At 40.5% G+C, this 21,120-nt stretch overlaps 3 protein-coding genes across 3 annotated transcripts in view; all 3 read left to right on the forward strand.

Moving 5' to 3' along the window:
• The window catches only part of LOC109195565 (tripartite motif-containing protein 16-like), a 22,760-nt gene continuing 1,640 nt past the window's right edge, over positions 1–21,120 (forward strand). Inside the window, exon 1 of the mRNA XM_019347791.2 lies at positions 1–1,714. Coding sequence (XP_019203336.2) covers positions 319–1,714 — 1,396 coding nt within the window. The 5' untranslated portion in view covers positions 1–318. The remainder of the gene's footprint in view (positions 1,715–21,120) is intronic.
• LOC109195563 (tripartite motif-containing protein 16) overlaps positions 8,677–21,120 on the forward strand; it is a 1,176,058-nt gene continuing 1,163,614 nt past the window's right edge. The window contains exons 1-2 of the mRNA XM_019347784.2: positions 8,677–10,407; positions 11,035–11,283. Coding sequence (XP_019203329.1) covers positions 8,877–10,407; positions 11,035–11,066 — 1,563 coding nt within the window. The 5' untranslated portion in view covers positions 8,677–8,876 and the 3' untranslated portion in view covers positions 11,067–11,283. The remainder of the gene's footprint in view (positions 10,408–11,034; positions 11,284–21,120) is intronic.
• LOC109194393 (tripartite motif-containing protein 16) overlaps positions 20,463–21,120 on the forward strand; it is a 27,236-nt gene continuing 26,578 nt past the window's right edge. The window contains exon 1 of the mRNA XM_019347785.2: positions 20,463–20,643. Coding sequence (XP_019203330.1) covers positions 20,635–20,643 — 9 coding nt within the window. The 5' untranslated portion in view covers positions 20,463–20,634. The remainder of the gene's footprint in view (positions 20,644–21,120) is intronic.

Genomic DNA, 21,120 nt, shown 5'->3' on the forward strand with positions numbered 1-21,120 from the left:
TTTTGTAGTAGATAAGTTACAAGTTACCAAAGTTAACTAGGTCACAGTTTTTACTACATACTGTAAATCAAACATAACACACCCTGGCACTCATAAAATAAGCATTTTATGACTCGTTGGTGCCTCCCTTCACAGATGTGTCTGTATCAGGATGGGTCTAAACAACATGGTGTAAATGCAGTTGCTGGTGAGCCTCATTTCCTGTAGGAGGTGAACAAGAGCAGAGATCTGTTTCCCTTCAGAGCACAGAGGTTGTTTCTGTTCAGAGAAAGTCAGACTGTCTGACAGTCACTGAGAGACGGTGAAACGGCACAGCACATGAATCAAATGGATCAAATAAAATTCTGCTGTTCAGTCTGTTTGGATCTACTGAAGGATCCGGTGACTATTCCCTGTGGACACAGCTACTGCATGAACTGTATTAAAAGCTTCTGGGATGAAGAGGAAAAGAAGAAAATCTACAGCTGCCCTCAGTGCAGACAGACTTTCACAGCGAGGCCTGTCCTGGTGAAAAACACCATGTTAGCATATTTAGTGGAGGAGCTGAAGAAGACTGGACTCCAAGCTGCTCCTGCTGATCACTGCTATGCTGGACCTGAAGATGTGGCCTGTGATTTCTGCACTGGAAGAAAAATGAAAGCATTCAAGTCCTGTTTATTCTGTCTGGCATCTTACTGTGAGAAACACCTTCAGCCTCATTATGATGTGGCTCCATTAAAGAAACACAAGCTGGTGGAGCCCTCCAAGAAGCTCCAGGAGAACATCTGCTCTCGTCATGATGAGGTGATGAAGGTGTTCTGCCGTACTGATCAGCAGAGTATCTGTTATCTCTGCTCTGTGGATGAACATAAAGGCCACGACACAGTCTCAGCTGCAGCAGAAAGGACTGAGAGGCAGAGAGAGCTGGAGGTGAGTCGACAAAACATCCAGCAGAGAATCCAGGACAGAGAGAAAGATGGGAAGCTGCTTCAACAGGAGGTGGAGGCCATCAATCAGTCTGCTGATCAAACAGTGGAGCACAGTGAGAAGATCTTCACTGAGCTGATCCATCTCATCCAGAAAAGAAGCTCTGATGTGAAGCAGCAGATCAGATCCCAGCAGGAAACTGAAGTGAGTCGAGTCAAAGAGCTTGAGGAGAAGCTGGAGCAGGAGATCACTGAGCTGAAGAGGAAAGATGCTGAGCTGAAGCAGCTCTCACACACAGAGGATCACATCCAGTTTCTACACAACTACCCCTCACTGTCAGCACTCAGTGAGTCTACAGACTCATCCAGCATCAATATCCGTCCTCTGAGCTACTTTGAGGATGTGACAGCAGCTGTGTCAGAGGTCAGAGATAAACTACAGGACATTCTGAGAGAGGAATGGACAAACATCTCACTGACAGTCACTGAAGTGGATGTTTTACTGTCAGATCCACCAGAGCCAAAGACCAGAGCTGAATTCTTAAAATATTCATGTGAAATCACACTGGATCCAAACACAGCAAACTCGTGGTTGTTATTATCAGAGGGGAACAGAAAAATAACCGTAATGAATCAACAACAGTCTTATTCTGATCATCCAGACAGATTCACTGACAAGTTTCAGGTCCTGAGTAGAGAGAGTCTGACTGGACGTTGTTACTGGGAGGTGGAGTGGAGAGGGGGAGGAGTTTGTGTAGCAGTCGCATACAAGAGTATCAGCAGAAAAGAATATGAATGTGGATTTGGATATAATGACAAATCTTGGTCATTATATTGTAACAACAACAGTTATACATTTTTGTACAACAAGTTCCAAACTCCTGTCTCAGGTCCTCGTTCCTCCAGAGTAGGAGTGTACCTGGATCACAGAGCAGGTATTTTGTCCTTCTACAGCGTCTCTGAAACCATGACTCTCCTCCACAGAGTCCAGACCACATTCACTCAGCCGCTCTATGCTGGACTTTGGCTTTGGAGAATTGGAAACACTACTGAGTTTATTAAAGTGAAATAGACTGAAGTCTTTCATATTGTGGGTTTAAATCTGTATTTTACTTTCATTTTATTTTCTCTCCATCATTTCTGCACAGAGATCAGCTGTCAGTCAAACATTATGGGTGGTACCTCCACATCTTCTAGTTGTTCTCTTGATGTTTCTGAGTTTTTAAAGGAGATCTTTCCTGTGACTGTTTATGGAGGCTATCACTGCTCATCATCATTTTGATTTACTAAAATATTTCTCCACATGAAAATGTAAACTTCTCTATCCTCTAAATGTTTCTGGAATATTTGTATTGAAAAGTGTCGACATTTCTCTTTATGAGTATGGCAGACCATGTGTGTGTGTTTGTGTTTGGTTTGTCAAAATCATCAAACAAATGAGGAAAAACCGTGATTTTAATGAATGAATTCATATATTGTGTTGATGTTTTATTGTGTGAATAAACTGGAAGGTTTAACTATAAATCAAACTTTGAACAAAGTCTTTTCTTCTGTCTTCATTCCAGGATCTCACTCAAATCTGATGCAGAAAATATGAAACTAATCTGAGAGAATAACTGAAGCAGTTTTCCTCCTGAAGCATCACAAAGTTCAGAGTTCATGTTTAGAGCAGAAGATTCAGCAGTCGCTCTGTGACCTTTCAACTTTCTTCACTAAAACAGCTTCATTACAGAGAAACAAGTCACATTTTCTTGATGTTCTTAAGTCCTTTCAGATGTTTGTAATGGTCCTTGAATGCAGCATCAGTGTTACAGGTTGTGACTCCTGTGAACAAACTGACACAGTGTGATATTACACATATTTAAATCTGTCTTTACTGATGATGTTGAAGCTGCTGAAGGCTCAGTGAAGTTTTGTCTTCCTGCAGGTTAACAAGTGAAATCTGAAAGTGATGCACAACACAAGAGGGCGCCTTCATCCTGCTAACAGGGATGTAGAGGAGGTTAAAGCACCTCAGCTCAGTTTGTCCACATGTTTTACATTCTGTCATGTTTTTAGGCTGAATAAAGCCTTTATCATAAAGTGCATTGTGTCATAGATCCTGGTAAACTGCATCAAAGCATCATTAGTTAGTCACTTATTTAGTTTGGACTGAAATTACCACTCAAATATTTCATCAGCAGCTCATCAGCTTTGTATAATGTAGTGTTTATGGGCTACATTTAAACTACACTATTACACTTGCTCACAACAAATTTTTTCAAATGAAGTCTATTACAGTTTAACAACTAGTTAATGAGTACAGTGAAACAGTCATGGTGACCACAGAACAGCTGAAGACTGAACTGAGGTGAGGTGAGGCTGTATTTATGTATGTATTTAATTCTGTCTGAGGATGTCTTCAGCATGAAATGATCATTTGGTCAGCTGCTGTGTCTCATCTCTTATCAGACATTGGTTGGAATGTCGTTGGTCATAGCAGATGGCCCCGCCCCTCCCTGAGCCTAGTTCTGCCGGAGGTTTCTTCGTATTAAAAGGGAATTTTTCCTTCCCACTGTTCCCAAAGTGCTTGCTCATAGGAGGTCATATGATTGTTGGGTTTTTCGCTGTATGTATTATTGTAGGGTTTATCTTACAATATAAAGCACCTTGAGGCGACTGTTGTTGTGATTTGATGCTATATAAATAAAGTTTAATTGAATGGACACAGTCAAACTGCACGATGCAAATAAAATGACTAAAATCATCTTTCTTGTGGTTTACTGACTTCAGACCAGCAGACAAAGCCGACAGATTCCAAAGTCTAGATTGTGTACTAAAAAGTTTTTCTTGTTATCAATAGACATTTGGAATGACAGTGTTATGACGTCGACCGAAAACGCAGACAAAGGAGAAAATCAAAGTTTAAAAAAAAAAAATGTAAAAAAAGGTGAACCGTTTCTTTTGGGCTGAAGTCAAAAATGGAAAACTATTAGGGCAAAACATCCTGGGACAAACTAAACTACAAACTAAACTGGGAGCAGCTAAATTACTATGATGACTGAAACATGAAACTGAACAGGAACATGAAGAAAAAAAAACATGAGCATGAACCTGAGAAGTAGAAATAAAACACTGTGACCAGACGTGACTTGACATGGAGAAAACACACAACCTGACAAAGAACAGGGGAAGGAAGGACATAAATACACAGAAAGGTAATGAGGGAAGTGGAAACACAGCTGACACAAATGTACCTGAACGCCACAGGAAAAGTACAACTAAACACACTGAGCATGGAACAGAATCCACAATAAAACAGGAACCATTGAGACATGAACTGGGACACGCAAGCTTGACACGCAACAGAGAGGGAACCTACAGACGAGGAGATAAAAAACAGAAAAAGACTCAAACAAGGAGACGAAGGAGAAACATAAACTAGGTTAAATCTCAACTAAACCCTAACTAATAATACACACCAGAAACTAACATATTTACACTGTAACATAAAGCAAACTCAACTCAGTTGTTCTAAAGTAAAACTCACAGTCTTAAGTGTTGATATTCAACACAAAGAAAAGCTCACGTGTTTGAATTTACTTACAATTAGTTTTTATAAATTCTGACCGTAAACAATTTTTACAGGTTTGATATTCTTGGACACTCGATATCAGGTGATGCAATTTAATATAAATTTTAACATTTTTAATTTTCTCCCACTGAGTCATTCACACTAAACAGTGACATTATAACAGATTTGTCATTTAGATCCCAAATTTCTGAGAGAAATAACTGAATTTTAAATATGACAGACCTCAAACCAGATTTAATTGATAGAGATATATGCAAATGTGGTGGCATGAAGGTGGAAAACAGGTAAAGGCAACTAGATGGTGTTGACAGCGCCACCTGGGGAGGAAGTTACACCCCAGGAGAGGGTACAATAGCCAGTGCAAATGTAACAGTTACAAAAGGCACACGGGCTCGTTATTAACCCTTTCATGAATGATGGGGGCGATCGTGGCTCAAGAGTTGGGAGTTCGCCTTGTAATTGGAAGGTTGCCGGTTCGAACCCCGGCTTGGAAAGTCTCGGTCGTTGTGTCCTTGGGCAAGACACTTCACCCATTGCCTACTGGTGGTGGTCAGAGGGCCCGGTGGCACCAGTGTCCGGCAGCCTCGCCTCTGTCAGTGCGCCCCAGGGTGGCTGTGGCTACAATGTAGCTTACCATCACCAGTGTGAATGTGTGTGTGAATGGGTGGATGACTGGATGTGTAAAGTGCTTTAGGGTCCTTAGGGACTAGTAAAGCGCTATACAAATACAGGCCATTTACCATGGATGAATTATGACAACCTCAATCAGGATTGTTTTCTTAAGTATTTCTATTCATCTTTAGTCATGAAAAAAAGATTTTTGAACTTGAGTTTTTTAAACGTAGTTTTCAAAGAGTTTTTTACATGTCCTCTTAGGTGGACAACATATGTTTCAACTTATGAATTTGACACTGTGTGTTGTGTTTATGTGCAAGTATACCATCAACACTGACACAAATACAAGAAAACAGCCTTTGAATAGCTGTCAACTGTAGTGACCACTATGTGTGAAAGGATTAACAAGCAGAGGTGAGGAAGGTCAATTTCATAAAACAAAGTTTAGACAAAATAACTGCAAATGTAGAGCTGCAGAAAAGAAACTCCTTAGATAGCAGGGCTTGCTGTAGGCAACCTACAGCTAGTGAGAGCAGCTAAACAGATTCCACACAAAGATGTAAACACAAAGCATGGATCGTTCAGGCGATGGCACGTACACAGACACGCTGTCGGGGCTGAATGCCGACATCTCACATTTTCTGAAGCTGCAGGTTTTGTCACTCTCTGACCAAAATTCACTGAACCAGCAGCAAAAGAAGATCAAAACTATGCTTCACATTTGATAAACATCATCATAAAATCCCTCCTACCTTTGCTGTTTTGGTTCCACCAGGGTAAAATCTCACTTCCTGCACAGCTGTCTCTCTCTCAGTGTACTTCAAGAACAGTTTCCCATCTCAAATCTGTTTTCTGCATTATTCACTTGCTTATTATGCACCAGTCTACAGGTGTTGTTTTTATAAAATAACCTCTGACAAAAAAGCCTCATTTCGGCTGTTCAATACTGAAGAAATCTAAACTTTTTAAAATGATGCCAAATTGCAAAACCCTTAGCTGTGTCTCTAGTAAAACCTCTGTAACTTTGCTCTGCTTCACTTCAGCAGCATCACGTAATGGTCATATGCTGAGTCAAAATTGGATCGAAATGGTGATCGAATCGAATCGGGACCTTGTGAATTGGAATCAAAATGATTGTGGAAATCAAAATCGATACCCAGCCCGAGATATAACCCCACATACAGCTGAGCCACAAAGTGAACCAACTCATTTAGTTACAACAACAGAGGACCAAATGCACCTAACCAGCCTGCACCAACCTGACATTTCTTCCCCCTAAGTTAAATGAATAGATGGAAGTTAAATGACTGCAGACATAAAAGCCACTAGTTCCCACACAAGAGTTCCCTGACACAGTGTTAATTTGTTTAGTTTTTATCAACAGTTGTAGCAGACTAAGCTACCTGAGACATTACATTGAATTATTGTTTATATCTTAATTATTTCACCTGACTGATTTCACCTCAGATATCTTGTTTTTTCCTTTTGGTAGCTCAAAGCAGCTCGTGCTGTTTCTGCTTTCTTTTTGATGCCAAAAAGAAGAAGAATGCTTCAAAGAAGTGGCGTTCATGGTCTCAGTGGATTGTTGTTTGGAGATGTGTAATATTAGTGCATGTTACAGTTTGTTATTCAAAATTGTTCACTTGTTATCTGTTTTGCCGACAAAGCATTCAAACTGAGCAGAATACAGAAAGAGCAGAGATTACAAAAAAAACAAAACAGGAAATGACTTCAAACTTACTGAGAACAAGGCCTCTGTTACTAATCTGTCTCATACAAAAACATGCTGTACAGGTACAATATGGTAAGTGTTCACGGGAATCCAACAGCTGGCTCTACCTGAACCACTTAAATATTTTATAAAGTCACTGAGTCAACAGTTTCTAACGTTTGTTTTCTTAGTTGCAGTTAGAGTGTGGCTGGGAAAGATGGAAACACATACAGAATGTAAACTGTCTGAGTTTGTGAACTTTGTTAGTAACAAATGACACAAAAATAAAGACAAAACATACAAACAGGCTCTTAATATTCATTAATAATTAGAAAACATCTAAACATCCTGGTCGTGGATTTTTACAGTCTTAGTTGCGCTCGCTGTCATCTTCATAATCATCATGATCAACACATGACAGGGGGAGGTCCTGAGGTGGGCGGGGCTGTCTCTGGTGATGTCACCTTGAATGGCAGGAACAGCGTTTGCTACATGTTGGTGAAACATCACAGTACACTGGTGTAGTTTCATTTCCTGCTGCTTGACATTTGACACTTCAACACTGAGGCGAACAAGAAGAAACAGTGTTGGGTCTAAAATAACTGACAGAAAGTAACCAGTAACCAGTAGTTAGAAAGTGGATGGCATGTGTTTAGAGTGACTCCAGCAGGGCGATGGAAAACGCTGACTGGGTGGATGCTGGATTTTGCTGGTCACACACATTAGCTGAGTGCTTCTTGTTCGCACTGACCCATGTGGACAGTGACTGTGGAGAGCTGCCCTGGCAAACTGAAAAAGGGAAATAAAATTTAAAAAACCAAACAGGATTTCCATAAAGACCATCTTGGAATCAGTAATCAAAGATGGATCACAAATTTATAGAAAATCATTGGTTCATCAAATAAATATGAACAGGTTCCTTAACTGTAAGCAGTTAAGATGTGATTTGATTCCCATCCTTCATGTAAACAGCACATTTGTCAGGGCCTTCAGGTAAATACAGGAATAATCTCAGGTAACATGGCTTATTGTGGGAATTCTGTGAGGAAGGTTGCTCTAATATTAATACCACAAAATCCAAGGACACAGCAACAGCTCAGATTTCTAGAACAATTTTAAAAAACGTCAGCCTATCGATCCATTTTCTTCTTTATATTTAATTCAGGGTCACAGTGGGAGGGTTGGTGGGTGGGTGGGGGGCTAGGGCCTGTCCCAGTAATTATAGGTAGAGTACACCTGGACAGGTCACCAGTCTGTGGCAGCAATAACAGAGAGACAGACGTTAGAGTAACAAGTCTGTTTAAAATGACTGCAAACTTGCTACAGCTGCATGTATGACCATGTGTTTCTGTGCATACAGTCCACTGCAGGAAGCTGCAGTCAGTTTTTTTTAGTCCACTTTAAACAGACCTCACAAAAGGCTGATGGAGCTCGTCCAGTAGTTTCAATTAAGAATGATACCTTTGGCCAGGGATCAATCCAGCACATCTCCTCACCACCTTCATTTTAACGGTGCTGGAGTGTGTACTCTTAAGTATTTTACCCACACCTGAATAAAAAATACTGACATTTAACAAAATATTTTGTAAGTAAGGAAAAGTTACATTTACTGGATCAGTTTAAGACCAAAATACATTTGAATGAAATACTGACGCTAAACAGTTCATGCAAGATTTTACTAAAACCTTGAATTAAACTTGAAAGTTTGCATTTCAAGCACATCTTGATGTTTTAATTTAAAATCTACTGTGACTGTGTACACAGGAAAAACTACAAAATAATGTTTGTTTTAATTTTCTTTGATTTTTTTTTTTAAACATTGTGGACCACGACCGTCATCATCTAAATAGCTCTTGGTGGAATATTTCTTTAGTGCCTCCCTTCACAGATGTGTCTGTATCAGGATGGGTCTAAACAACATGGTGTAAATGCAGTTGCTGGTGAGCCTCATTTCCTGTAGGAGGTGAACAAGAGCAGAGATCTGTTTCCCTTCAGAGCACAGAGGTTGTTTCTGTTCAGAGGAAGTCAGACTGTCTGACAGTCACTGAGAGACGGTGAAACGGCACAGCACATGAATCAAATGGACCAAACAAAATTCTGCTGTTCAGTCTGTTTGGATCTACTGAAGGATCCGGTGACTATTCCCTGTGGACACAGCTACTGCATGAACTGTATTAAAAGCTTCTGGGATGAAGAGGAAAAGAAGAAAATCTACAGCTGCCCTCAGTGCAGACAGACTTTCACAGCGAGGCCTGTCCTGGTGAAAAACACCATGTTAGCAGATTTAGTGGAGGAGCTGAAGAAGACTGGACTCCAAGCTGCTCCTGCTGATCACTGCTATGCTGGACCTGAAGATGTGGTCTGTGATGTCTGCACTGGAAGAAAAATGAAAGCCTTCAAGTCCTGTTTATTCTGTCTGGCATCTTACTGTGAGAAACACCTTCAGACTCATAATATTGTTGCAGCTTCATTAAAGAAACACAAGCTGGTGGAGCCCTCCAAGAAGCTCCAGGAGAACATCTGCTCTCGTCATGATGAGGTGATGAAGATGTTCTGCCGTACTGATCAGCAGAGTATCTGTTATCTCTGCTCTGTGGATGAACATAAAGGCCACGACACAGTCTCAGCTGCAGCAGAAAGGACTGAGAGGCAGAGAGAGCTGGAGGTGAGTCGACAAAACATCCAGCAGAGAATCCAGGACAGAGAGAAAGATGGGAAGCTGCTTCAACAGGAGGTGGAGGCCATCAATCAGTCTGCTGATCAAACAGTGGAGCACAGTGAGAAGATCTTCACTGAGCTGATCCATCTCATCCAGAAAAGAAGCTCTGATGTGAAGCAGCAGATCAGATCCCAGCAGGAAACTGAAGTGAGTCGAGTCAAAGAGCTTGAGGAGAAGCTGGAGCAGGAGATCACTGAGCTGAAGAGGAAAGATGCTGAGCTGAAGCAGCTCTCACACACAGAGGATCACATCCAGTTTCTACACAACTACCCCTCACTGTCAGCACTCAGTGAGTCTACAGACTCATCCAGCATCAATATCCGTCCTCTGAGCTACTTTGAGGATGTGACAGCAGCTGTGTCAGAGGTCAGAGATAAACTACAGGACATTCTGAGAGAGGAATGGACAAACATCTCACTGACAGTCACTGAAGTGGATGTTTTACTGTCAGATCCACCAGAGCCAAAGACCAGAGCTGGATTCTTAAAATATTCATGTGAAATCACACTGGATCCAAACACAGCAAACACATGGATGTTATTATCAGAGGGGAACAGAAAAGTAACATTAATGAATAAACAACAGTCTTATTCTGATCATCCAGACAGATTCACTGAATGGTTTCAGGTCCTGAGTAGAGAGAGTCTGACTGGACGTTGTTACTGGGAGGTGGAGTGGAGAGGGAGAGGAGTTTATGTAGCAGTCGCATACAAGAATATCAGCAGAGCAGGGATTGGGGATGAATCTAAATTTGGACGTAATGACAAATCTTGGTCATTAGATTGTAACAACAACAGTTATACATTTTGGTACAACAACTTCCAAACTCCTGTCTCAGGTCCTCGTTCCTCCAGAGTAGGAGTGTACCTGGATCACAGAGCAGGTATTTTGTCCTTCTACGTCTCTGAAACCATGACTCTCCTCCACAGAGTCCAGACCACATTCACTCAGCCGCTCTATGCTGGACTCAGGGTTTACAATTATGGAGACTCTGCTGAGTTGATTAAAGTGAAATAGACTGAAGTCTTTCATATTGTGGGTTTAAATCTGTATTTTCGTTTCATTTTATTTTCTCTCCATCATTTCTGCACAGAGATCAGCTGTCAGTCAAACATTATGGGTGGTACCTCCACATCTTCTAGTTGTTCTCTTGATGTTTCTGAGTTTTTAAAGGAGATCTTTCCTGTGACTGTTTATGGAGGCTATCACTGCTCATCATCATTTTGATTTACTAAAATATTTCTCCACATGAAAATGTAAACTTCTCTATCCTGTAAATGTTTCTGGAATATTTGGATTGAAAATGTCGACATTTCTCTTTATGAGTATGGCAGACCATGTGTGTGTGTTTGTGTTTGTTTTTGTCAAAATCATCAAACAAATGAGGAAAAACTGTGATTTTAATGAATGAATTCATATATTGTGTTGATGTTTTATTGTGTGAATAAACTGGAAGGTTTGACTATAAATCAAACTTTGAACAAAGTCTTTTCTTCTGTCTTCATTCCAGGATCTCACTCAAATCTGATGCAGAAAATATGAAACTAATCTGAGAGAATAACTGAAGCAGTTTTCCTCCTGAAGCATCACAAAGTTCAGAGTTCATGTTTAGAGCAGAAGATTCAGCAGTCGCTCTGTGACCTTTCAACTTTCTTCACTAAAACAGCTTCATTACAGAGAAACAAGTCACATTTTCTTGATGTTCTTAAGTCCTTTCAGATGTTTGTAATGGTCCTTGAATGCAGCATCAGTGTTACAGGTTTAAAAGGTCACTTTCTGTTGTGTTCAAAGATTTCCTTCAGATATGGTCTTTAATCAGTAAAGCCAGTGATACAGCAGTGTCATTAGCTGTGTTATTGGCACCAGGCTGTGTTTATGTATGTATTTAATTCTGTCTGAGGATGTCTTCAGCATGAAATGATCATTTGCTCAGCTGCTGTGTCTCATCTCTTATCAGACATTGGTTGGAACAGAGTTTTGTTGCTGACCATCTGACAAGAGGCTGAAGAAAAGCTTCAGGCTTCATTTGGACACTACGTTGGACAGAAGTCTCCACAAAAATGACTCAGAAACACAAATATTATCAATGAAAGTCCAAATGTCAAAAAGGGGTCATACATGATCCTGAGAAATGTCCTTGAACATTTGAACATGAGTCAGAGGGTTGTCAGGTTTCTACACTGCATCGTGGCATCAAGCCTGAGATGTCTGTGTGAACAAGTATGGAGGACACAAATGCACAGACGGAGTCGAGCTGTTTACTGCTGATGAGGAAGGAAAATAGTCTGTTGGATATTAAAGCAGCATTTATTAGAGTAAGAACAGATACTTGTGTCCTTCATTTGATCCCCGTCAATTTACAGAAGACTTAAGGACCCTTTGACTTCTAACATACAGCTGCATGTTTACAATTTTATTATTTATTGATTTCTAGCAAAGCGAGACTTTACTGATTAAAGACATATAATCAGACATATTACTGTTACTTTCTGAAAAAGACTCACATAAAGCAGATTTATCACAAGCAAACATCAAGACACATCCTTCATGGCTTAAAGTTGCAGTGGGACTCTTTCGCCATCTGGTGGTTGTAACAGTTATGACAACTGTTCCTGCATATATGTCCCTCCTCAGTGTGAAGAAGACTGGACTCCAAGCTGCTCCTGCTGATCACTGCGTGTTCCTCCTGTGTCTAAAATCTATTTCCATTATGAATCAGGAAACTGTTTGCACCAATCATAAAGGCAATAAAATACGTCACACACTAAGAAATAACAAAAAGGAATTGTGGATTTCAAGGAGATTTTTCCCTCGTTTTTGAAATCATAAGAATACAAACTAATGCAAGACTGTCATGTTTTCATAAGTTTCTAGAGACACTGTTCTGTTGTCTTCTAGGACATCAGTCACTTTTTAAATGCATGCTACTCCTCGTCATCAGCACCCATGACCTCCTTTTAGTCTTTGTTTTGTTATTTTTCAGAGTTCAGGAGACGTTCTTATGGGATTTCCACAGTGTACAAGTACTGTTTAGACCCTTTACCTAAAAGAAAAGAGTAAAGTACAAAGTAGATTCACTCACTGCAGGAAAATAATGCCTCAATCTGATATATTGTCTTATATGACAAACTGAAACTGATGCATCAAAGTGTAAGCAGCATTTTCCTGTCACAGCTGGTCTAGATGGAACTGATCTGATCTCCTTTATGTACAGGTAGATATCCAGTGGGTTTGCTAAGGGTCACAGATGAGGGGCTGTGTGAGATGTTTAATGGGAAAGAAAATAAAACCATTGTTCCAGACCTGCAGCTAAGATACTCGAGTATCTTCAAATATGAAGCTGAGTATTACTTCCATACTTTCCTCCACTGCTGATGACCTTGTTACCTGCTGCTCCCTGTTAATGATCAGCCTCAGTTCTGATAGTAAACTGTTGGCTCTCGTTCTGTCAGGTTGTTGCTCAGTGACGTCTTGTTTTCATTTTCCTTCTTCTTCAAATGTGTCTTCCTTTAACTCTTTGCTTTTGTTTCTGCTTCAAACACCAAATGATACACGTGCTGCACCTCTGATGGTTTGTCAGAGAGCAGAACAATTTACATTACAGAGAATATTTTACAGTTGAACAGAAACTTTAAATGCATCATGTGTTTCCCATTACTGGCTGACTTGTCTGTGTTTGACAATAAAACTTAATCTGAAGGTTTTGCCACAGTTTCAGCTACAAGAAGTGCAGTACAGCACATGAGCAGAAATAATAATTTTGGAGTAAAGTCCCTGAAAGTTTAAAGGACAGTTTTAATTGTACTTGAATACTTTCATCTATTGTGCATGACTGCTTTTCTCTGTTAATGAAACAATTTCTGAGTTTCGGATTGAAAGTGTATGTTGTATATTCATCACAAATGCACTTAGAGGGTTTAGAATCTGAACTCTTCAAATATACATAAACAACAAAGTTGTTTAAGCACATGCACACACACACCTCATGAAGAGATATTTGTTGGGAAATGATGGGAATAATGTCAAAGTCCAAGAAAATTCTCAGTTAAAAATGTTTTTAGTCAAATAAATTCTACAAAGTATACAGTTTGAAATTAGTATCTGACCTAACCAATACTGTTAAGATCTACATTTCTGTGCAAACACTTTCCCTCTGTCTGCTTTCTGTACTGTTTCCTACAGCTTGGCACAGAGTTAGACGAAACAGGTGCAACAGAGGAGTGAGATCAGGATCAGTCTACTGTGTAATTGAAGCAGATGTCCTTAGTTCTTCAAACACCACTAGCCCAGTTTCAGTGAGCCAGGAAAAGGAAAACAATCCACTGGCCACAGAGTCCACAGGTCGGCCTGTTAAAAGACCTAGAGTGCAAAAACCTACACCAAAATCAGCAGAGCACAGCATTGAGATGGCCAAACTGCTTCAGCAGGTCCAGAACACACTTTCAGGATCTAATGCAGATTCTGAGGAGCTGTTTGGCCAACAAGTAGCCTCAGAGTTGAGAAACATAAAGGACAGAGCTCTACAGTTGCGGCTCAGGAGAAACATAATGAACACGATTTATGACACACAGGAGGCAGAGCAGGGCAGCCATTCTCAGTTTGCAGGTTTGCAGGTTAAGCTACCTTGGTATCCCATCACCCTCATCAGGTCCAGCCACCCCCCAGGACTGCCAGCTCCATCAACCCAGCCAATGTCCTAAAAATGTTTTACTTCTGGGTTCTTCTTACAGCTCCGGGAACAAGAACACGACGTGTTGTGTATGTGCGCACAGTGTGAGCACTCAGGTGGCATCAGAGCATCAGAATAGACAAACAGTCCCGCATCAGACACCCTACCCTGTGTCCCTGCGCTTGCATATACGAACTTGTAATTGGTGTCAACTACAACCATAAGGATGATGGAAAACCTGGACTTCTAGTTAACATACATGCTGCCACTCTTGGGAGGGGGTTGGATGAAGATGCATTTCCCATTTATAGCCGCCTGGCAGGAAACTGCCACTTATTTGCAAAGTCTCTGGCAATGGCCTTCCACTCAGACTCAGTTGATGGTGTCTGTCAAACACAAGCAGAAAATCAAATCACTTTTATTGTCACATCACATGTGCAGGTACACTGGTACAGAACATGTGAGTGAAATTCTTGTGTGCGAGCTTCACAAGCAACAGAGGTGTGCAAAGTACAATAACATAAGAACAAGCAAATATAAGAATGGCTAAATCTGAGAATTATATGAATAAATATATGTACAATATAAGAGTGTATGCATATTACTGAATGTGTATACTAAATATGTATGTCTACGTGTGTGTGTGTGTGTGTGTGTGTGTATACATGTTTTACAAATTAAATAGAGTCAAAATAAAATAAAGATATAAAATATACAGAGGTTGGTAGTTGGATATTGTGCAAAACAAGTGGCATTTATATACAGATTTTATATAAATGATGCTTCATATGAATCTCTTTCTTAACCATTGTTACGTGCCAAGAGATGTGGCTTGGCTGTTGTGTTCTGTTTATCGTTCAGGTGTCAAGCCTCCTCCTATTGGCCAATTCGAAGATAATTGGCATGTGTCTATTGGCTGATCTGGGGCCAGTTGGCCAATCACACGCCGAGGATCACTATAAATGAGCAGCTCCCCGGCCAGCTGGCTGCTGGCTTCTGCTTTGTAACAAACATTTGTGAGAAGGCATCTTTGTATTGTGTGTGTGGTGGGAGGCTGGACAGGTAAGCTGGGGTACCCTATACACTGGTTGCAGGTTTTAAACTGTTAGACACACCAGGTTATACGGTTGATGCCACTTTTGTATGTTTTCACTGACTTTTTGTCGAGCAGCTAGGTAGGCCTTTTGTTTTCCCTTTTTGTTTTAGTTAGGCCCTGGAAGCTATCGACCTCTTTTTGTTTTATTACTTTCTTTGATTTGGCTCAACCGCCCAGTCCTCCTCCCCCCACCTTTTTCTGTTAAGTTGACTATCAAGGCAAGCAAGCAATAAAATCCTGCCTGAGTCTTAACTGTCCTGTTGTCCTCCTCCTTCATTGATTGTGGTTGTCCGGTGTTGCTGTCTCCTTCCTATCTTTGCCTCCACCATGGTGGGGGGGGATGTAACACAAGTGGGGGCTCGTCCGGGATCTGTTTATGCTGTGGACAACCTAAATTGATGAAAGTGTGTTGTGGTTTTAGGGTGGCTGTGTTTCATGGTTGCGGGTAAAGATGAGTTTTGACCTGCTTGATTTTGTTAATCAACCCAGCGTTGAAAAAATTGACTTGTGTCGCAAAGACGACTTGTTAAGTATTGCTGCCCAGTATAAACTTTCCGTACCAAAATATGGAGTGAAGGAGGATATTAAGCAGGCTTTGTTGGAGGGGTTAGTCGAGTTGGGTATCTTAAGTAGCCCTGCTATAACTGAGGTACCTTCTCAGGACCCCTTAGCTTCCCCTGGAGCCTCTGCTAATCCAGCTTCTCCAGAGAGAACTGAAGAGCAAGCTCTACTTGCTACACCTCCGGGTGCCCAAGTTAAGTCAGATGCGGCTCCCCAAACTTTGCCTCGCTTTAAGCCTTTCTCTCCAGAATCCCAGACATCTAGCAGTGATGCAAAGCTTAAGGTTCGTTTATTACGTTTACAGTTGGAGGCACAGGAGAAGGACAAGGTGCGTAAAGCAGATTATGATCTCCGGCTCACTAGTGTTACATCCCCCCCTCACCATGGTGGAGGCAAAGATAGGAAGGAGACAGCAACACCGGACAACCACAATCAATGAAGGAGGAGGACAACAGGACAGTTAAGACTCAGGCAGGATTTTATTGCTTGCTTGCCTTGATAGTCAACTTAACAGAAAAAGGTGGGGGGGGGAGGACTGGGCGGTTGAGCCAAATCAAAGAAGGTAATAAAACAAAAAGGTCGATAGCTTCCAGGGCCTAACTAAAACAAAAAGGCAAAACAAAAGGCCTACCTAGCTGCTCGACAAAAAGTCAGTGAAAACATACAAAAGTGGCATCAACCGTATAACCTGGTGTGTCTAACAGTTTAAAACCTGCAACCAGTGTATAGGGTACCCCAGCTTACCTGTCCAGCCTCCCACCACACACACAATACAAAGATGCCTTCTCACAAATGCTTGTTACAAAGCAGCAGCCAGCAGCTGGCCAGGGAGCTGCTCATTTATAGTGATCCTCGGCGTGTGATTGGCCAACTGGCCCCAGATCAGCCAATAGACACATGCCAATTATCTTCGAATTGGCCAATAGTAGGAGGCTTGACACCTGAAACATAAACAGAACACAACAGCCAAGCCACATCTCTTGGCACGTAACACCATATATTCAAATCACTGTTAGACTCAGAGTTCACTTTGCTTCTTAAATACACATTTAACAAAGACTGAACAAATACAAATTAAAATTGTCCCCACAAGTCCTCATATGTACAGCCTATCAAATTACCAAACCCCATGAATTGTGTCCTATAAATACGCTCACCTTGCCTTGTCTGCCAGTCACTGAATTGTTGTGTTCAGCTTAAAAAAATGTTCATGTGTGTTGCACAGGGAGTGTTGCGGGTGCAGCACACTGTGTGGATTCGTCCCTCTGTTGATGGAGAGGTGATCCAAATGACTCACTGTGGTAAATAGCTGTGAATAATTCATGGATCCTGAGCACTTACTGCACATGCAGCTGAACTCTTTCTCTAACATCTGTTTCAGTTCCACTGACACAAGGACAGAAAATCTTTATCTCATCGTCACAATACTTGCGTTTATTTTAGACTTCAGCTCCTTGTTGTATCATATTAAGTTTTGATATTTCAACTCTTCAGTTTTTTGTAGTTTCTGTATGGTGAGTCTATGCTGGCATTCAGAACTGTTCCACTGTTCAAAAGATAATTTGCCATTACCTTCATTGTTCATTTATCTTCATAATCATGTCAAAATATAGTTTAAGCTACAGTAATTTAACTGAAAGGATGAGACCACAGATACAATTGGCAGCAGTGAGTTTCTTCTTGTTGTCTGGGTGAAGCGTCCAACCAGCGCGTCAGTCTGGCCCATTAATCACTTCATCCTGTGTCGACCCTGCAAAAGATCAGAAACTACAGAAAAAGGTCAAAACAAAAACCAAAAGTGAAACAAACCACCCGCCCCAGGATGACGGATCACTTTGTTCTGTTCTTCAGAGTCACTCTACACCGAGCTCACCGAGGCTGCAGAGCACAACAAGGACTGGCAGCTGTAGCTCACAATGTTGGTGTCCACAGGATGAGAGACGGCTGATTGTTGTTGTCATTTATTGTTGAAAAGTATGTGTAGCATGATGCATTATTGACACCTTTTTGTGTACACGCTCGCATGAACGTGTGGTCCCTGACCCTGCTGTTGCCACTGATACAGTTTAATCCTGTGTGAAATACGACCATTGTTGTTAGGAAGAAGTTATAAAGAGTCTGTTAATGACTATGTGAATGTAAAACTTATATTTTAAATAACTGTTAACATTTTTAAAGAAATGGCTTTGAACAACACAGAAACTTTAAAATGTTTCCTTTAGAAAATCACTTACTAGATATGATGAATATCAAGTGTTTTTCTTCCAAATGTTGCAGTTTCATTAAATAAATTACTGTATAAATACAACGTTATTGTACAAGTTACTGTGAAACTTACAGCATCACTGAGTATATGCTGTTGAAATTACACTTCTTTAAAAAACTGTTAAAAGTACAGAAAATTAATGAATTATAAAGTTAAGTGTGTAAGCAGAGATCCAAATTTACAGCCAATCAGGTGCCTGTGTTGATTTCAAAGGTTGTATGTAGCATGTAAGGCCGTAATGCAAAAGTACATAAATCAGGTGTATTACTGTATAAAACATGTGTACCTATTATTATTAGAACTTGACTGCATATGCATGAAATCTCAGCTTGGTCAGTTTCACCACTGTAATGAAGAAAGGTGTTGTTCTTCAGTTACTGTAAACATATGTTTGGATCATGACAGGAAAAATGATCTCCACAGTTTCAACCAGTGAATTCATGTCAGTTAAACACACTGTAGGAAAATCAAGGGCGTAGATTTGGTTTTGGCACTGGTGGGGACGGATGATTCAACCACTGAACCCCGCCCTGTTTCTTTTTTTTCCTTTTTGACTTTGCTCCTTGATACAAAAAGGAGAAATATATTTGCCTACATATGTTATTCTACCTGCTTTTAAACCAACATTTTAACGTTATACATATAATTTTAACAGCCTCTGTAAACTAATATCCTGGCTGCTCGAGGCTCCGTTTTCTCTGACAGTTTCAGTCAAAATTAGAAATGTTGCTCTGAGACTGAGAGAACTAATAGTGCTGCCTGCTGTGCAGTTAGTTTCCAAAACACGTTATTCATGGTTGCATACAATTTTAGACTGATGTGGGCCAAAGCCTAGCATAGCCTGTAACGTTATTGTGACGGACACATTTCATGAATGAACTTGACTTTAAGTGACTTACAGGTTTCTTTGAAACGCTTTCTTATATCCAGGTTCTTCCTTTTTGCTGCCATCCTCCTCGCCTTGCTGTGGTTTGCTGTGCTGCATGTAAACTCCAAAGCCGAACTGAGGAAAATAAAGTTGCCAAAAGGAGAATGGAGTCATGTCTCTCTGAAGGTCCAACACATGCAAAAGCCTCGTGACACAATCAACAGCTAAGTTGAGTTTCAGCTGCTGACAGCTTCTGTCTGTAGGTGACATCATGGGCAGTGTGACGCAGTCAAAGTACATTAATCGTACATATCAGTAAGAAACACACTCGTCTCTACTGACATCACAGTGAGTGACACCAAATCTAATTACCAACACAACCTCAAATAACTGCAAACTGATGTGAGGTGTAAGTTTAAAGAATAACTGAGACTCTTCAAAGGTTGTCAGTCTGGTGAATTATTATTAGTCCAGTGAAGCTGCATTCCTATCTTCAGTGCAGCTGAATAAACATGCTGATTTTCTGTTTATGACACAGAATCTGTCACCATGTTTGATTCTTATGGGCAGAGGTGGGAAGTAACAAAGTACAAATACTTTGTTAGTGTACTTAAGTACAGTTTTAGGTGTCTGTACTTTACTTGGGTATTTTTTATGAAAACGTTTTACTTTTACTTCCTACAGATGAGATGTGTAACAGTCATTAGAATAAGAATTTAGATTTAATTAATATTTGTGTTCTCATGTAATAATATTGTTTATTATTATAACACAATGTTCAGTTCCCTTTGAGTAAAAATAGATGATAGAATTGAATTTTTACTTTTTAACTTCATTGTTAGTTAAATAGTTGACATGTTTTTCCCTGTAAAAAAGTAATAACTCTCCAAGTGATCACGAGTGAACTCAGATGCAGACACGATGCAAAGCACTTTCTTGAAAATGCAGGAAAGTGCAAACTTTGTAGCTGCGTCCAGAGAGAGAGGTGACTGAGAACTTTGGAGTGAGCAGAGCGTTAAACCCTCTACAAAATGCCTCGTTTAGAAGAGTCAGTGAAAAAAAACGATTACCCGTCTTATCCTGTCTTGTGATACAAAATGCATCCTCTTTAATACAAACGGATGTAACTACTGTTATCTTGTCACCTATTTCATTTTGTAAAATCTGGCTAAAGCTTCCAAGTTTGTGTGTTTAGTTTTTTTTTCCTTCTGACTAGATGAAGCTTTATACACCATCCTTTCAGCATCCTTATACTTATCACCACCTGTGTTTATGTGATGAAAGAAGAACGATTTCGTTATAGCTAAAACAAATTCTGAAATACAATTTCATTAAATCAAATAAACAAGACATTTTGTAGTAGATAATTTACAAGTTACCAAAGGGTCACAGTTTTTACTACATACTGTAAATCAAACATAACACACCCTGGAGCATTTTATGACTTGTTGTTGCCTCCCTTCACAGATGTCTCTGTATCAGGATGGGTCTAAACAACATGGTGTAAATGCAGTTGCTGGTGAGCCTCATTTCCTGTAGGAGGTGAACAAGAGCAGAGATCTGTTTCCCTTCAGAGCACAGAGGTTGTTTCTGTTCAGAGGAAGTCAAACTGTCTGACAGTCACTGAGAGACGGTGAAACGGCACAGCACATGAATCAAATGGATCAAACAAAATTCTGCTGTTCAGTCTGTTTGGATCTACTGAAGGATCCGGTGACTATTCCCTGTGGACACAGCTACTGCATGAACTGTATTAAAAGCTTCTGGGATGAAGAGGAAAAGAAGAAAATCTACAGCTGCCCTCAGTGCAGACAGACTTTCACACTGAGGCCTGTCCTGGAGAAAAACATCATAGCAGCAGATTTAGTGGAGGAGCTGAAGAAGACTGGACTCCAAGCTGCTCCTGCTGATCACTGCTATGCTGGACCTGAAGATGTGGCCTGTGATGTCTGCACTGGAAGAAAAATAAAAGCATTCAAGTCCTGTTTATTCTGTCTGACATCTTACTGTGAGAAACACCTTCAGCCTCATTATGTAGCAGCTCCATTAAAGAAACACAAGCTGGTGGAGCCCTCCAAGAAGCTCCAGGAGAACATCTGCTCTCATCACAATGAGGTGATGAAGATGTTCTGCCGT

This window comes from Oreochromis niloticus, linkage group LG18 (genome assembly GCF_001858045.2).
Source record: "Oreochromis niloticus isolate F11D_XX linkage group LG18, O_niloticus_UMD_NMBU, whole genome shotgun sequence".
NCBI classification, from domain to species: Eukaryota; Metazoa; Chordata; class Actinopteri; order Cichliformes; family Cichlidae; genus Oreochromis; species Oreochromis niloticus.